Here is a 13305-nt window from a genome sequence, read left to right as displayed (position 1 = left end):
ACACATACTGTATTTCTAGAACCCGACTGCAGGCAGTTTTAACCAGAATCCTCCTGAACTGACTGCTCAGAGCTTTCCTTCCTCTAACACATTTTGCCATTGTAATCAGCTCTGCAGATTTAGATGCACTATAAGAACAAATGAATATGCTTTCAGAAATAATGAACAGTATTGCTCCTAAATTAGGTAATTTGCACTGTAGTGTATATATTTGTGCTACATCAGTTCAGTGACAATTTAGCTAAAAACAATGGCTTTTGAAATATTAATAAATATTAAGGCATTCAATTGTTAAAATTGTAATATTTCAGTCAGAGGAGTTACAGTTATAGTTTAAATATCACTATGAAAGTAAATATTATCTACGTCTGATTGTAAAATACAGTATCTGCATCATACAAGTACCACATCTATAGGCCTATCTTAGGACTTTGGATTGTGTACATTCTTGTATACGCCACATTTGTGAAGCAGAGATTTAAATGTGCACATGCTCACAGACCATCACAAATATTCAGCTGAACAGAGTGATATAATATGTTTGTAAATTATAACAACAACAACTAAATTGTACAAACTAAATGCAGTGGAGTAAAATTAAAAGATACATTAATAAGCAAATTGGCTAATTAAGTAGTTAATAATCATTAATATGAATCTACATTTTGAATTTAACAATCAATTAAGACATTTACGAGAGTAAAAAGACTAATTTATCTCTGAAATAGTAGAATACAGTCGATGTATGGATGTGTTTGACCACCGGTGTTTACGACGGCTCAGTATAGTGTGACAGTGAAACCAGCAACTCAGCCATCATTCAATATTTGATCATTTACACCTGTTTTTTACACCTTTGCTGACTGCGACCTGACAAAAGACCTGTTATGTTGGTTGGTTAAAAAAAGAAAAGAAAAAAGAGGCAGTTTAAAATGCAAGTACAGTGTTTCAGTAAGTAGAGGAGACCAGGGATAATAAGTTAAGATAAGATAAGATAAGATAGTCCTTTATTAGTCCCACAGTGAGGAAATGTACATAGTCACAGCAGCAAAGAGAGTAAAGATAAAGATAATTAATAATAAACATGCATTTCCAAGAAAGATATTAACAATAAGACTATAAAAAGTTAAAAAAGAATGAACATTATAGACTGTTTCCAGAATATATATACAGTATGGGCTTGATATTTACAGCATAAACAAAGATTGAACATGGGATATTATATATGACCCAAGTTACTCCATAGCATAGGTTAGTTGTAACAATCTGGGAAATGTAACTTAACATGAATTAAGTCTTTTTTATTTATTTAACACTTAAATGACAAAATGTGAAAATGCAAATGTAAAACCAGCTTCAACAACTATATTTTTGTATGTGTGTGTGTGTGTGTGTCTCTTACGTCAACATTTGAACATAACTAATACTGAGTAGAAAGTGTAAATGTGCACCAGCTTCAACAATTGTCTTCAGGTCTTTGACTGACATTTGAAGATAAAAACTGAATAGAATAGTTGTTAGTCAGCATCAGACTCACAGTGATGGTGTGTGTATGGCACAGTGCAGGCGTCATGTGCACACAGACTACAGGTTATACACCAAACCCAATCTTCTTTTGGCTTTGAGTTGATTGAGGTTTTTCTTCAAGATTCAAGATTTCTTTCCTGTTGTTTTCTTTGACAGCCTATAGGAGGTTGTTAGTTTGTGCCAGTAGATTATTTATTTTTTTCTTGCTCAGACCATACACTGGCAATCTCAAGTGCTGTTTTATCTTGTCAAAACTTCTTCTCTGTTCCTCTTTGAGGGCCATCTTTACAGGTGTGTCAGTGAGTATTTGTTTCCTCTTACTTCCTGTTGCAGGGATTTTTCTTGGTCCAGGGGGGGTTGGTGTTAGCATCACAATTCCATTGGTCTCACAGAAGTCGATAGCTGCAATTGACAAGCGTGACCTGTGGTTATCCAGGAGAAGTTGCACGTTTTTCTCAGGGCTTACCTTGGTGTGGTTTGCAAAGTGCCCAAGGAAGATGAGAAAATCGACTTCCTGCATCCATCCTGATTTATTTCCACTTCCAATGCTTCCTATTGGCCCATAAGGTACAGAGTGGTCTGTGTAACGCACGTGTGGGAACACAAACATTGGAGGAATTGGTTTGCCAATGGCAGTGACAGCACCTCGGCATACTGAAATTTAAAGAAAACACAAATATAAAGAAAGGTTTGTTTTGGGTAGGTTGTTACATCTAACCTGGACTCTATCATTTTTATTTTATGACAAAAAATGCCACAGTCTCAGCTCAGTCTCATTATCCTGGTGCCGCGCGTCTGCCTCCAGCAGGTGGGGCTGCAGGTCCTGGAGGTGGAGCAGAGCAGCGGCTCCTCCTGCGCGCTGAGCCCAGCCGTTGTTTTTCCTCTCCTGGATGATGAGGTGCGTAAAGAGGCGCCAACAGCATCGCACCGAGCTGAGAAGAAGAGAGGAAGAGGAGGAGGAGGAGGAGGCTAATGAGCAGAGCGGAGCGGAGCACACAGACGGGCCCTGTCCTCCACGTCCACGCAGCGTGTCCACACTCACGGAGAAGACATGAAGAGCAGCGACGGACACAGGAGGACGCGCTCACGCACACACTGAGAGGAGACGCAGCATGGCGGGGGCCCGGAGGGGACTTGTGGCCCCTCAGAATACTTTTTTGGAGAATATCGTGAGACGCTCGAACGGTAAGAAGGAGCATTCATTTACTGCACCCGTTTATTATTTAACACGCAAACACTAACACAACATCACAAATAAAAACAATAACCAGCCTGTTATGTCGCAACACAGAAGTTCACCAATTAACAAAATCAATTAGTGGTTGAAAGTTAATAATTTGAGCTGCGTAGCTAACAAAACTCCTGCAGTTACTACCTACGTAGTCACACTAACCTCATTAAGCTGATTAGTGTTAGCATTTTCACATAATGACTAATTGGGAGTCCTTGCAGGTGTGTGCGTGTGTGTAAGACCTCTGCAAATGTTAATTGAATAATTGTTGTAGTTGAATAATTATACAGAACACAAATGTATATTCTGGTTTCTGATTGCTACAGTCTTTATGTAAAAGCAGGTAAATATATAATTAACTGTTTTTCTAAACAATGTATAGGTATTATTATTATTATTATTGTTGTTATTATTATTATTATTGGGACAGCTCTGCTTTATCTCTAGTTTGGAAGCAGCAGACTAAATTCGTTTTAAATTGTCCACCTCGTTATCTCTTTAAGCTACAAATTGCCTTGAATTATTATTAGAGTGTTGTTTGTTATGTATTTTAATGAGCCAAGAGACTCTGGAGAAAGGCTGAATGCTGTATTTGTTAATTTCGTGACTGATATCGCCATCAAAACAACATTAAGTCATTAAAAAAACATCTTACTCCACCTTCTGCTGTTGAAGTATTTGAAATCATTAACAAGCATCTAAAAATAAAGTTTCAGCACACACAATTGTTTCTAAACTGAATTTGTCAAAACGAAGTAGTTAAATAACTTCCCTTCAGATTAATGTAAATCTGCTGTTCAGATGTGACGACATTTGAAAGCTGACCAATATTTTGGACATGGGTGTCAGTGTTATGTGACCTGCAGATGCTGCAGATACCGTCACTGCCACATCTAGGAACAAACACTGGACAAACACTAGTTAATTTGATTGAAGTATAATAGTTTCAGCTAGATTTTGCATGTTTGTATGCACGTAGTGGGCACCACTAACATTTGTACCCCTGTCACTCACATTAAAGTCTGTTATAACAGAAAGGGTGCATGCAGAAGTCCAGGTGATCCGTGTAATATTTAAATCACCAAGGTGTTTGAAAAAGAAAAAACAAAATATTTGCATATATTAATGACCTTGGGTGTTTCGTGGATTTGTGAGGAGTAAATCTCTCCAGAAACAAAAGAGCCAAGACTATAATCTGCAGGATGCCAGCGAGAAACAGTGAAGAGGTTTGCGAGAGACACAGTAGTGGGTGGGCGTTGACAAACAGTGACACATTCCTTTTCATGTGACTTCCAGTCTGTCATCGAAGAATAACCGGCTTCAAGCTATAATTGAATGACTATTCCAGATTTTCATGTTCAGGTCCAGCAGTTCACTAGCTAGTCTAAGTGTAAGGAATAACATGGAGACGTCTGCAGTTATGTAACGTGGAGGGACATCCATCGGATTCTGTTCTGGTGAAATAAACATCACATTTGAAAGTTTACAATCATACAAGTGATTTGCAACTGACCATGACTGTCCTCTCAAATGGCTTTTACATGCACCATCAACAACGTGTGAAACCACTCAGTGTTGAAGCACAAGGTATTTATGTAATAAGATAAGATAAGATGTACCTTTATTGATCCCCAGTTGGAAACATTCAGAAATAGAATTAATCGCAGCACATTTGTGAGTGACCCTAGACTCTAGAGGACTGCACTCTCCTTTATTATTCTTTGATTTTGCGTGCTTCAACAGAGCAGGGACATGAAGCCACATGGGTTCTGACCATTGACTCATGTTGCATGCTCACATATTGAATGTATATTTCATCTAGGACCACTTATGGCTCTTTTCCACTACACTGCAGTCCCAGCACAGCTCGGCTTTTTGCTTTTCCATAAGCGATAGTACCTGATACCTAGTACTTTATTAGTATCTGATCTAGTGAGGTCCCAAGCTGAGGCGATACTAAATGTGACGTCCACAGACTGCCGGCCACTGATTGGCAGAGTGTGACTGAACAATGCCGAACTGTAGATCAGTTAAAATGAAATCCTGAAAACTTGAGTTAATCTCCAACATTTAGCAAGGAAATGGCTAAAATATGAATATTTAACAGAGGAGTTCAGTTCTGCACTCCATTCATGCAGGAAGTACTGAACAACAAACTACTTGATTCTGCAGCTGCTTTATCAAGTCACTAGTCACTAGTTTGTGTGTGTTGTGTAAAAACTGATTTTAAAATCAGATTTTTGTGTCAGATCTGAGTCACCAGGCGGAGACTGAGATGCTTTGACCTCACTTTTGGGGAGCTGTTATCACGATGTGCAGCTTTTTGTAAAGTCTGTGGCTGCGACTAATAGCATCCTGTCCCCTAGAGTCTTTTAACATGAAGATACATGCACAATGCCAGCACCCGAGAACTGGACCATCTAAATGTAGCTAATATGCAAAATATTAACTCACACATCAGAGCCAACATCTGACAAATTCATTTTTGTTGGGTCTTGAGCATTGTCCCATGTCTTTTCATTGTTAATTACATAACATTACAGATTAATATTTCAAGCTACAGTGTGTAAGTTTTGGTTGATTTTGATGTTATTATTCTGTTCGGTCTCAGTGAACAGAGATGATGTGACATTATGCTGCTGCGTCCTTCATCTGAAGCAATACAATCAGACCAGACTGAGGGAGCATTAGTGTGTATACAGCAGCAGTAGAATTCACTTTCAAAACTTTCCTTTTGCCTTGACATGAAATGAATCACTTTGTGATTTGATAAATAAACATGGAGAGAGTAGTGTGCAGCTGATGGACTTAATCAGCATCATGTGAACTCATCTGACAAAGGTTTGAATGTAAATGTATACACTACAGCTTTAAGACGAAAACTTTTATGTATAAAATGTATATATTAAAACTTTAATTTCGCCAGTGGCTCCCCCAGAAAAGGACAAAGTGTAGTTTTGGCCCCAGATGAACTTCTAAAATAGCTTTAATTAGTTTAAATTATTAGATAATTACAAAAATAAATAAATAGCTATAGTATTTTCCTTTCAATGGCAAAATGGCCTTGTCCTTAAATTCTGTAATGATAGGGCAGTAGTTCTAGTCATTCATATTTCAGATTAATAGCAGGTTGAGTTTGAGAGTTCAATAGAGTTGTGGGTGGGTGGATTATGAATAATTATTGCGAAAAATTAATCAGTGCATAATTTACTGGTAAAAGTGTGCTTAAGTTAACTTGAACAAAATAATTGGTGTAGGTGGGTGGTAGGTAGATAATTAACAATAGGGCTGCAACTAGTGATTACTTTCATTTTATAATTTATTATGAATGAACTTGTCCATACAATGCTGGAAATGGTTGAATTTTCAAGTCAGTGCATCTAAAACTGAAAAATGAGAACATCCTTAAATATATTATAAGCAAAGAAGTACAGTTTACTGTCACAGTGGAGCAAAGAAAGCAGAACATATTCATATTTAACAAGGAGTTCAACACTAAATTGATTAATTAATTATCAGAATAGTTTGCAATTAATGTATGAATCAAGTTATAATGGCGTTATCATTGAAGACCTGATAAACATGTTGACAGTTGTTTTTGGCCTGTAGAAACAGTCAGGTCAGGTTAGAACATCATAGTGGGTGAGGTTTGCTGGTTTTGCAGCACTGTTGTTGTAATCACCTGTCTCTCTCTGTTCTGGCTGACACGTCCCATCGTTTTTGTCCTGACATTCAACAGATGTTTTTCACTGTAATCTCTTAACCTCCTTTTTCTTTCCAAAACATTTCAGTTTGGACACTGTCACATAAACAGACAGGTACTATGATGTTTAGTTTGGCGTGCTGCTTCTGTTTTTCCTTTTGACATTGTGTTTTGTTTCTTTGTCATGTGTTCACTGAGTGTTCTATACCAAATGCTGTTAATTTACAAAGCACTTGACTAATTAGACACCTTGAGATTGTATAAAAAGGTTTGTGACAATGTGTTGCGACACAGAATAAACAAATCCACCGATAAAGAGTTTTAAGGAAAATATTTAACATCCTTGTGATCATTGTAAAGTAACACGTTGGCATGGAACGTCTGTGTGACCATGTTTGTGTCATCTGTCAGTGTTGACATGCGTTCATCTGTGGTATGAAATCTGTGCGTGCTTTGCGTTATGTGTTCTTGTTTTATTTTAATTTCTTTATTTTTGTACCCCCGTGTTGTCACTTTGTCGTAATTTGAGTGGGTACTTTGCTGTTAGTTTTTCCATACTGACATTTTCTTTAATTATTTAGTTTTTAAAAATGTCCATAATATTCCCTAACTGAATACTTTCCACCCAAAAAAAGTGATAATCTTCATAGTTTTTGGTCCCAGTTCCAGATCAAAATAGATTTTATGGATTTGCATAAACAATTAAAATAAAGAAACAGTCAGAAGAGCAAATGATGAATTAAATGAATAATTTTGCTTTTGCCGCAGCAGTTTAATTCACCTTATCGCTCACAGGCTAAAAGTAGTGAGACAAACTACTTGGATCTTTCCATTTGTTTTCATATAATCGATTGGTTGACACAATAGTGGAGGCTCGTTTATTAAAAGGTTCACTCCACAGAGGGTGATTATGATGATAAATTATTCTTTACTGCCAAATACATTAATATTATTCATATCGGCTGTCTTTAATTGTCAAATGTCACTGGATGTGAAATGCATTAATCCTCATATTGGGCGTAAGAATTCAGTATTAATGTATCCGTAATTATTGGATCTCCGCTGGCTTGTGTGTATACAAATCTATATATATATATTGACAGATTATGCTTATTTTATTTGTCATGATTGAGTCATAAAGCCAGTTAAAAAAACAAAAAATATCAGTGTTCATCCCTTATTCTAACAAGAAGACCATTTCAGGGTTACGTAATGACACCACATAACTGTATGTGAACCGTGGTTACAAAATCACTGAAGTTCATAAACGGGATGAAGCAAAATAGAGGAATTAAAATTTATCACCATTACACACATGAATGCGTTTGGCCAACATTTGAATAAGCCAAATACACAATATGAGAATTAATGTACTCTATTAAAACCATGACATTTAAAAGTGATGAGAGCAGGCCTTAATTTTTTAGTTCACTGTATTTACCATTGAGGAATGATTTATCATAATAACTACTGTGTGTTAATGGGCCATATAATGAGGAAATACAGCTACTGTTGTTCCTTCAAACACATCTGAAACAGCTAATGAGGCCTAATTCATACTCAGCACAAGCACATGAAGGCAGCTAATGAGCAACTCATAAGAAATGTCAAGGAAGCGAGAGTTGATGTTTAGGTCACATTTGTGTATACATCCTGAGCCGCAGACCATCAAGTACACTAATGGAAATCTAGTGTTTAATAGCTCTCAAAGGTAGAGTTAGTGGTTCTTTATAAGAGCAGAACTTATGTCAACTGCAAGTTTTCAAACAAAAATACACAAAAATCTGAATTAAATTGTAGAGTGTTTGACCACTCTCATATTTGCCACTGAAAGTTGTAACTTTTTAAATGACAACTGCTCAGATACTTTACTTAAATGGTATATTGTGAAGGATTTAGAAACATCTATTGGTGAAGTTGCACGTTGCAGCTGAATATCCCTCTTTCTTTCCAAGCATGTACATGTAGGAGAGTCTGTGGTCGCCATTAGTTATCATGAAAAACCAAAAAGTGTTAGTTTGTTCATTAAAAACATGGATTCATTCCTGAAAACAAAATTACATTTTTACACCTTTTAAATTTCCTTAAAGCTGAAAGGTGTGGGGAAAATGTCTACATTTTTGCAATTGCTATTTAAGTCCATCTTCAGTTCAATATGGCTCAATTAACAATATTAAAGCATTACATGCTTTTTTTAATTGGTGTAGAATACAGAACATGTAACAAATAAATGATTAAATTGCAGCCTTTGCAATTGTAATTTGTAATAATTCGTAAATTATTAAATGTTTAGCCCTAATACTCCATTCATTCACAGTCGTCGCCATCATTTTATGTTTCTCGTCGTCATGACTGAGGGTGTTTACTGTAACCCAGTCTCATTGTGCCACGATCTTAATCGTCAGATCACGTCACTGCTGTTCAAATTTTGAATCGGTTTCCTCATCATCATCATCATCACCCTCGTCAGCTGTCATTTGCCTCCTCCGTCCCACTCACCTCGTCTCCATATCAGTGGCCTGTTTGAGCCCAGCTAGTCCGTCCATACATCACCGTCATTCAGATCATCAGGATCCTCTTGATCACATCTCTCCCACCATCAGTGTCTAGTCCCTGGGGTTTTCACAGCCTCGATCTCTTTCAATCACGATGCCTTTGTGTGGGGTCATGTCGGGGTCTTTTACATTTATATACAGTATAATATGACTTTCTCTCCTCTGGAAATAAAACTTGTTCATTGGTCAACTGAATCTTTCCTCATTGAATTAGCTTTAAAATAGTTCAGGTCAGACATTTATAATTTAACTTCAACTATTCTTACGCTAATATTTGTCATTCCTCTAGAAAAAACCCCCTAGTTTAGTTTCCATCAAATCCTTGTCTTCGATTTCTATCCGATGTAAACAGCTTAATTATTAATTTTGAGTATGATGTTGTTTACAGTCGTTGCCTCTCACCCTTTTCTCTCCCATTGACTTTCAAACAGATACCAACTTTGTGCTGGGAAACGCTCAGATAGTGGACTGGCCCATTGTCTACAGCAATGACGGTTTCTGCAAGTTGTCGGGTTACCACCGAGCCGAGGTGATGCAGAAAAGCAGCACCTGCAGGTAGGCAACGGGAGTCGGTTCTCGGATGTCAGTCAGTCATCATCTACCGCTTTATCCTCCGCCAGAGGGTCGCAGGGGGTGCTGTGCCAATCTCAGCTACATCGGGCGATAGGCGGGGTACACCCTGGACAGTCCGCCAGTCCATCGCAGGGCCACACACAGATAGAGACAAACAACCATTCACTCTCACACTCAGACCTATGGTCAATTTAGAGTGTCCATTTTACCTAATCCCCACATTGCATGTTTTTTGGACTGTGGGAGGAAGCCGGAGAACCCAGAGAAAACCCACGCACACACGGGGAGAACATGCAAACTCCATGCAGAAAGGCCCTTGTTCCAACCGGGGCTCAAACTCTGCAAGGCGAGAGTGCTAACCACTACACCACCGTGTGGCCCCGGTTCTCGGCTGCTCAAACGATATTCTCACACAAGTTCAGCGATTACAAAAACTCCAAAGATTAACGTGACGCTGCAAAATAAAAACTTACCATGGCTACGGCTGTCTCGCTAATCTGGATGAGCTCCATTTTGTGTGGTGAAGCGAAACTAATCCCAGTGTACACCTCACTAGATTTACTATGTTGTTAGTGCCTGCAGTAAACAGCCTCTCACTCAGATTCTTGCATCATGTCGACACGGACGGTTGCACAGTATTTTGATTGAAGGTTTGATGTGTATTTGCGTCTGAAAATTGAGTTAATGTTGTTTATGCTGGTGTAGAAGATATTTTCATGTCTCTGTGCTTTTGCTGTTATTCGTGTTTACGCCTCCTAACACCCAGTTGATAACCATCAAGATGCTCATATAAGATAATGTAATACGGTTCAAGTGTTAAGGAAACGATGGACTGTGCCGATAATAGTCACTGAATGCCCCCACGTCCCCTGTGTGCAGTGTTTCCAGATTTGATTTCTTTTTTATGTAATGCTTATTAATTTAAAGGGATGACAGAATGTGGTAGAATATAATATATTGCTGTTTAAGCCTGGTAACATTTCCTAATTGGCTATTTAACCTGAAAGTGGAGACCGATCAGGTATAAACTGGCACTAAATAAAATGTTAAGGGATCTATGAAGTTCAATTTTGGCCACATTTTATGACAGTCTGATGGTTGATGAGAGATTTAACTCGGTAACATAAATGTCAACCTCATTGTAGAAACTCCAGGGAATCGCCAAGCGTCACAGCAGTTTCACAGCAGTCCATCTGATGGTTGGTGAACTGTTTTAAAGGCGGTCGTGGAATTCAACTGTTTGGTTAAAGGGCTGAGCAGAGAAGTGTGTGTATAGAGTGTTTCTGGTTTGAGTCCATGTTTTATACTGTACTCCGTGTGTGTGGGGGTTTTCTCTGCGACGCCTCCCTCCTCCCACAGTCCAAAAACATGCAGACTGTTAATTCAGTATAGGGAATTGAGACACTTGCAGACATGAACTTCATGTCTTGTTCAACAATTTGGGTCCAGGCATTCTCAGGAGTTTTTTGTTTGTTCACATTGGACACCTGCGTATCTATTGATTGACTGTCTGCAACAGTAGGAGAATTTCTTGAGTTGCTGAGAAGTTTCTCCTGGTGTGTTCTCACATGAAACCCTCGGACATTACCAGAGAAAGCAACCTTAACCCTGAGCGACCATAGGAAGCTGGCAGGAGATGCTCTAGAGTGATTTCTGGGGACATTTGTGTTATGCAGAGAATCTCTGCAAGTCTGAAAGCAGTTACAGAGACTCTATATTGACCATGGATGTGAATGAGAGTTTGATTTTTTTCTGCGTTTGCTGGTGACCTTTCCCGGTTGTCAATACATGACGTTAGAAAAAATCCAATTATGACAACTAAAACAGGACTTTGAAAATACACAAACACGTTAGTCCAGCTTGTACCAAATTTGTCAAAGTTGGACTAGCACATGTGCCACACGGTGGAGCAGGGGTTAGCTGTTGTTGCTTTGTAGCAAAAATAGCCGGGGACAAGAGCTGCATGGAGTTTGCATGTTCTTCCATGTGTGCATGGGTTTTATCTGCGTTCTCCGGTTTCCCAAACATGCAGAGGTTATTTAGACAATAGGTGTGAGTGTAAGAGTGAATGGTTGTTTGTCTCTATGTGACCCTGTGATGGACTGATGAACTGTCCAGGGTGTGTGCCCTGCCTTATGCCTTATGTCAGCTGGGATTGGCACCAGCAACCCCTAGGATCCTCATGTGGAGGATAAAGAGGTAGACGATGGATGGACTATCACACTGAGGTAATGCGGTCTGGAGTCCAATTACAATTTCACTGACCTAGGTGCTCTGCACATGTTCCACAGTCCCCAAACCTGGGCTCTGACCCACAAATGGAAAGAAAACATCAAGAAAAACAAAACCTTCTGAAGAGGAGAAACAATTTATGTTCTGTCATTTTAAGAATAAAATATTTTGAGTTTATGGGCGGTAAAAAGCCACGAAATGGCACTCGATGTGGCGCTAACTAGCCACCAGCAAAAGTTATTTTGGTCTGTTATGTAATAGGTCATTTAGAAAATGACCATTACTGACAAGCTGAGACAAGCTTATCTCTTTGTGGAGATGAACTGAATGTTTCCCCTGCGACTCTCAAAGGAAAATCAGTTTCAATGATCAATCACAGATATTAACATACATAATGAAAATGTGAATAAAGGTCATGGACTTCCACAGTGGACTTAAGTTGAATAGAAACAGATTTTTAAGAGCTCCGTTTTCTGGTTGTCATCAGTTGCTTTTCCTACTGGACCTACAGTAACTGAGAGGAAGTGTGCATCTCTCAACTCAGCAGAGGAAATCAAATCTGTGATGTAATCAGGTTGTAAAAACTGAAACGTCTTCCATACCAGCGACTGTTACAATAAACTGTGGACACGGTCTCCCTCGGGCAAACTCCCCAGTAGGCATCGAGATATAAAAAGTGACTCGCCTTCCTGTTGGAGTGAACCGTTTTGGGACGTGTGTTGTATGTCGCCACCGTATTAATCAGATCACATGGACACAGTCGTTACTGCCAGGTTTGAAAAGCGTGGGAGGTTTTGTTTTTAGTGGGAGATGGTGTTTGTCACAGCCAAGACTGCAGCCATTACTGATTTATCCTCGCAGGTCCCCAGACATAAGCTTCAGATGATTTGCCAATACAAATATTGAACAGTGTGAGTGAGACACTTTGTTCAAGGCTTATTTTTATGTTGGTAGATGGAGTGGATTGTTTATTGGAGGAGAACATCTAAAAATGTTGTCATTGTGTTTTTTTTTGTACATATCTGAATTTATGTACGTAATATCACAATGCTATGTAAATAGTATTGTGATATTACATTAGTTTAGTATAAATACTATCATATATTGAAGATGATGTTGCACCAATGTCATTTGTTCACATCACATCGACACCTTGTTATATAATAGTGCATCTGGTGTGTGGGTGGCAACAATTTATCAGTTATTAATCATTAATTGTCAACTATGTTGGTCTTCAATTTATTGGTTTGAGTGAGTTTATTATTTACGTGTGATTCCAGCTTCAGTCACACAGGTAGTGTAGTGGTTAGCGCTCTTGGCTTGGCAGCAAGAAGACCCGGGTTCCTCACAAGTGTCCTTTCTCCATGGAGTTTGCATGTTATTTTTTTTTTCCAGTTTCCTCCCACAGTCCAAAAACATTCAGATTTAGGGATTAGGCAAATTGGACACTAAATTGTCCGTGAGTGTGAGAGTGGATGGTTGTC

At 38.6% G+C, this 13305-nt stretch overlaps 1 protein-coding gene across 2 annotated transcripts in view; it reads left to right on the top strand.

Moving 5' to 3' along the window:
• Positions 1-2444: 2444 nt before the first annotated feature.
• The window catches only part of kcnh1a (potassium voltage-gated channel, subfamily H (eag-related), member 1a), a 46646-nt gene continuing 35785 nt past the window's right edge, over positions 2445-13305 (top strand). Inside the window, exons 1-3 of one of the 2 annotated variants that reach the window (XM_058651813.1) lie at positions 2445-2712; positions 6550-6576; positions 9448-9571. In XM_058651813.1, coding sequence (XP_058507796.1) covers positions 2640-2712; positions 6550-6576; positions 9448-9571 — 224 coding nt within the window. In that variant the 5' untranslated portion in view covers positions 2445-2639. The remainder of the gene's footprint in view (positions 2713-6549; positions 6577-9447; positions 9572-13305) is intronic. The other variant, XM_058651814.1, reaches the window with a different exon arrangement.

This window comes from Solea solea, chromosome 15 (genome assembly GCF_958295425.1).
Source record: "Solea solea chromosome 15, fSolSol10.1, whole genome shotgun sequence".
NCBI classification, from domain to species: Eukaryota; Metazoa; Chordata; class Actinopteri; order Pleuronectiformes; family Soleidae; genus Solea; species Solea solea.
Note: the sequence above shows the minus strand (reverse complement) of the source record. Positions and strands in the feature narration are given on the sequence as shown.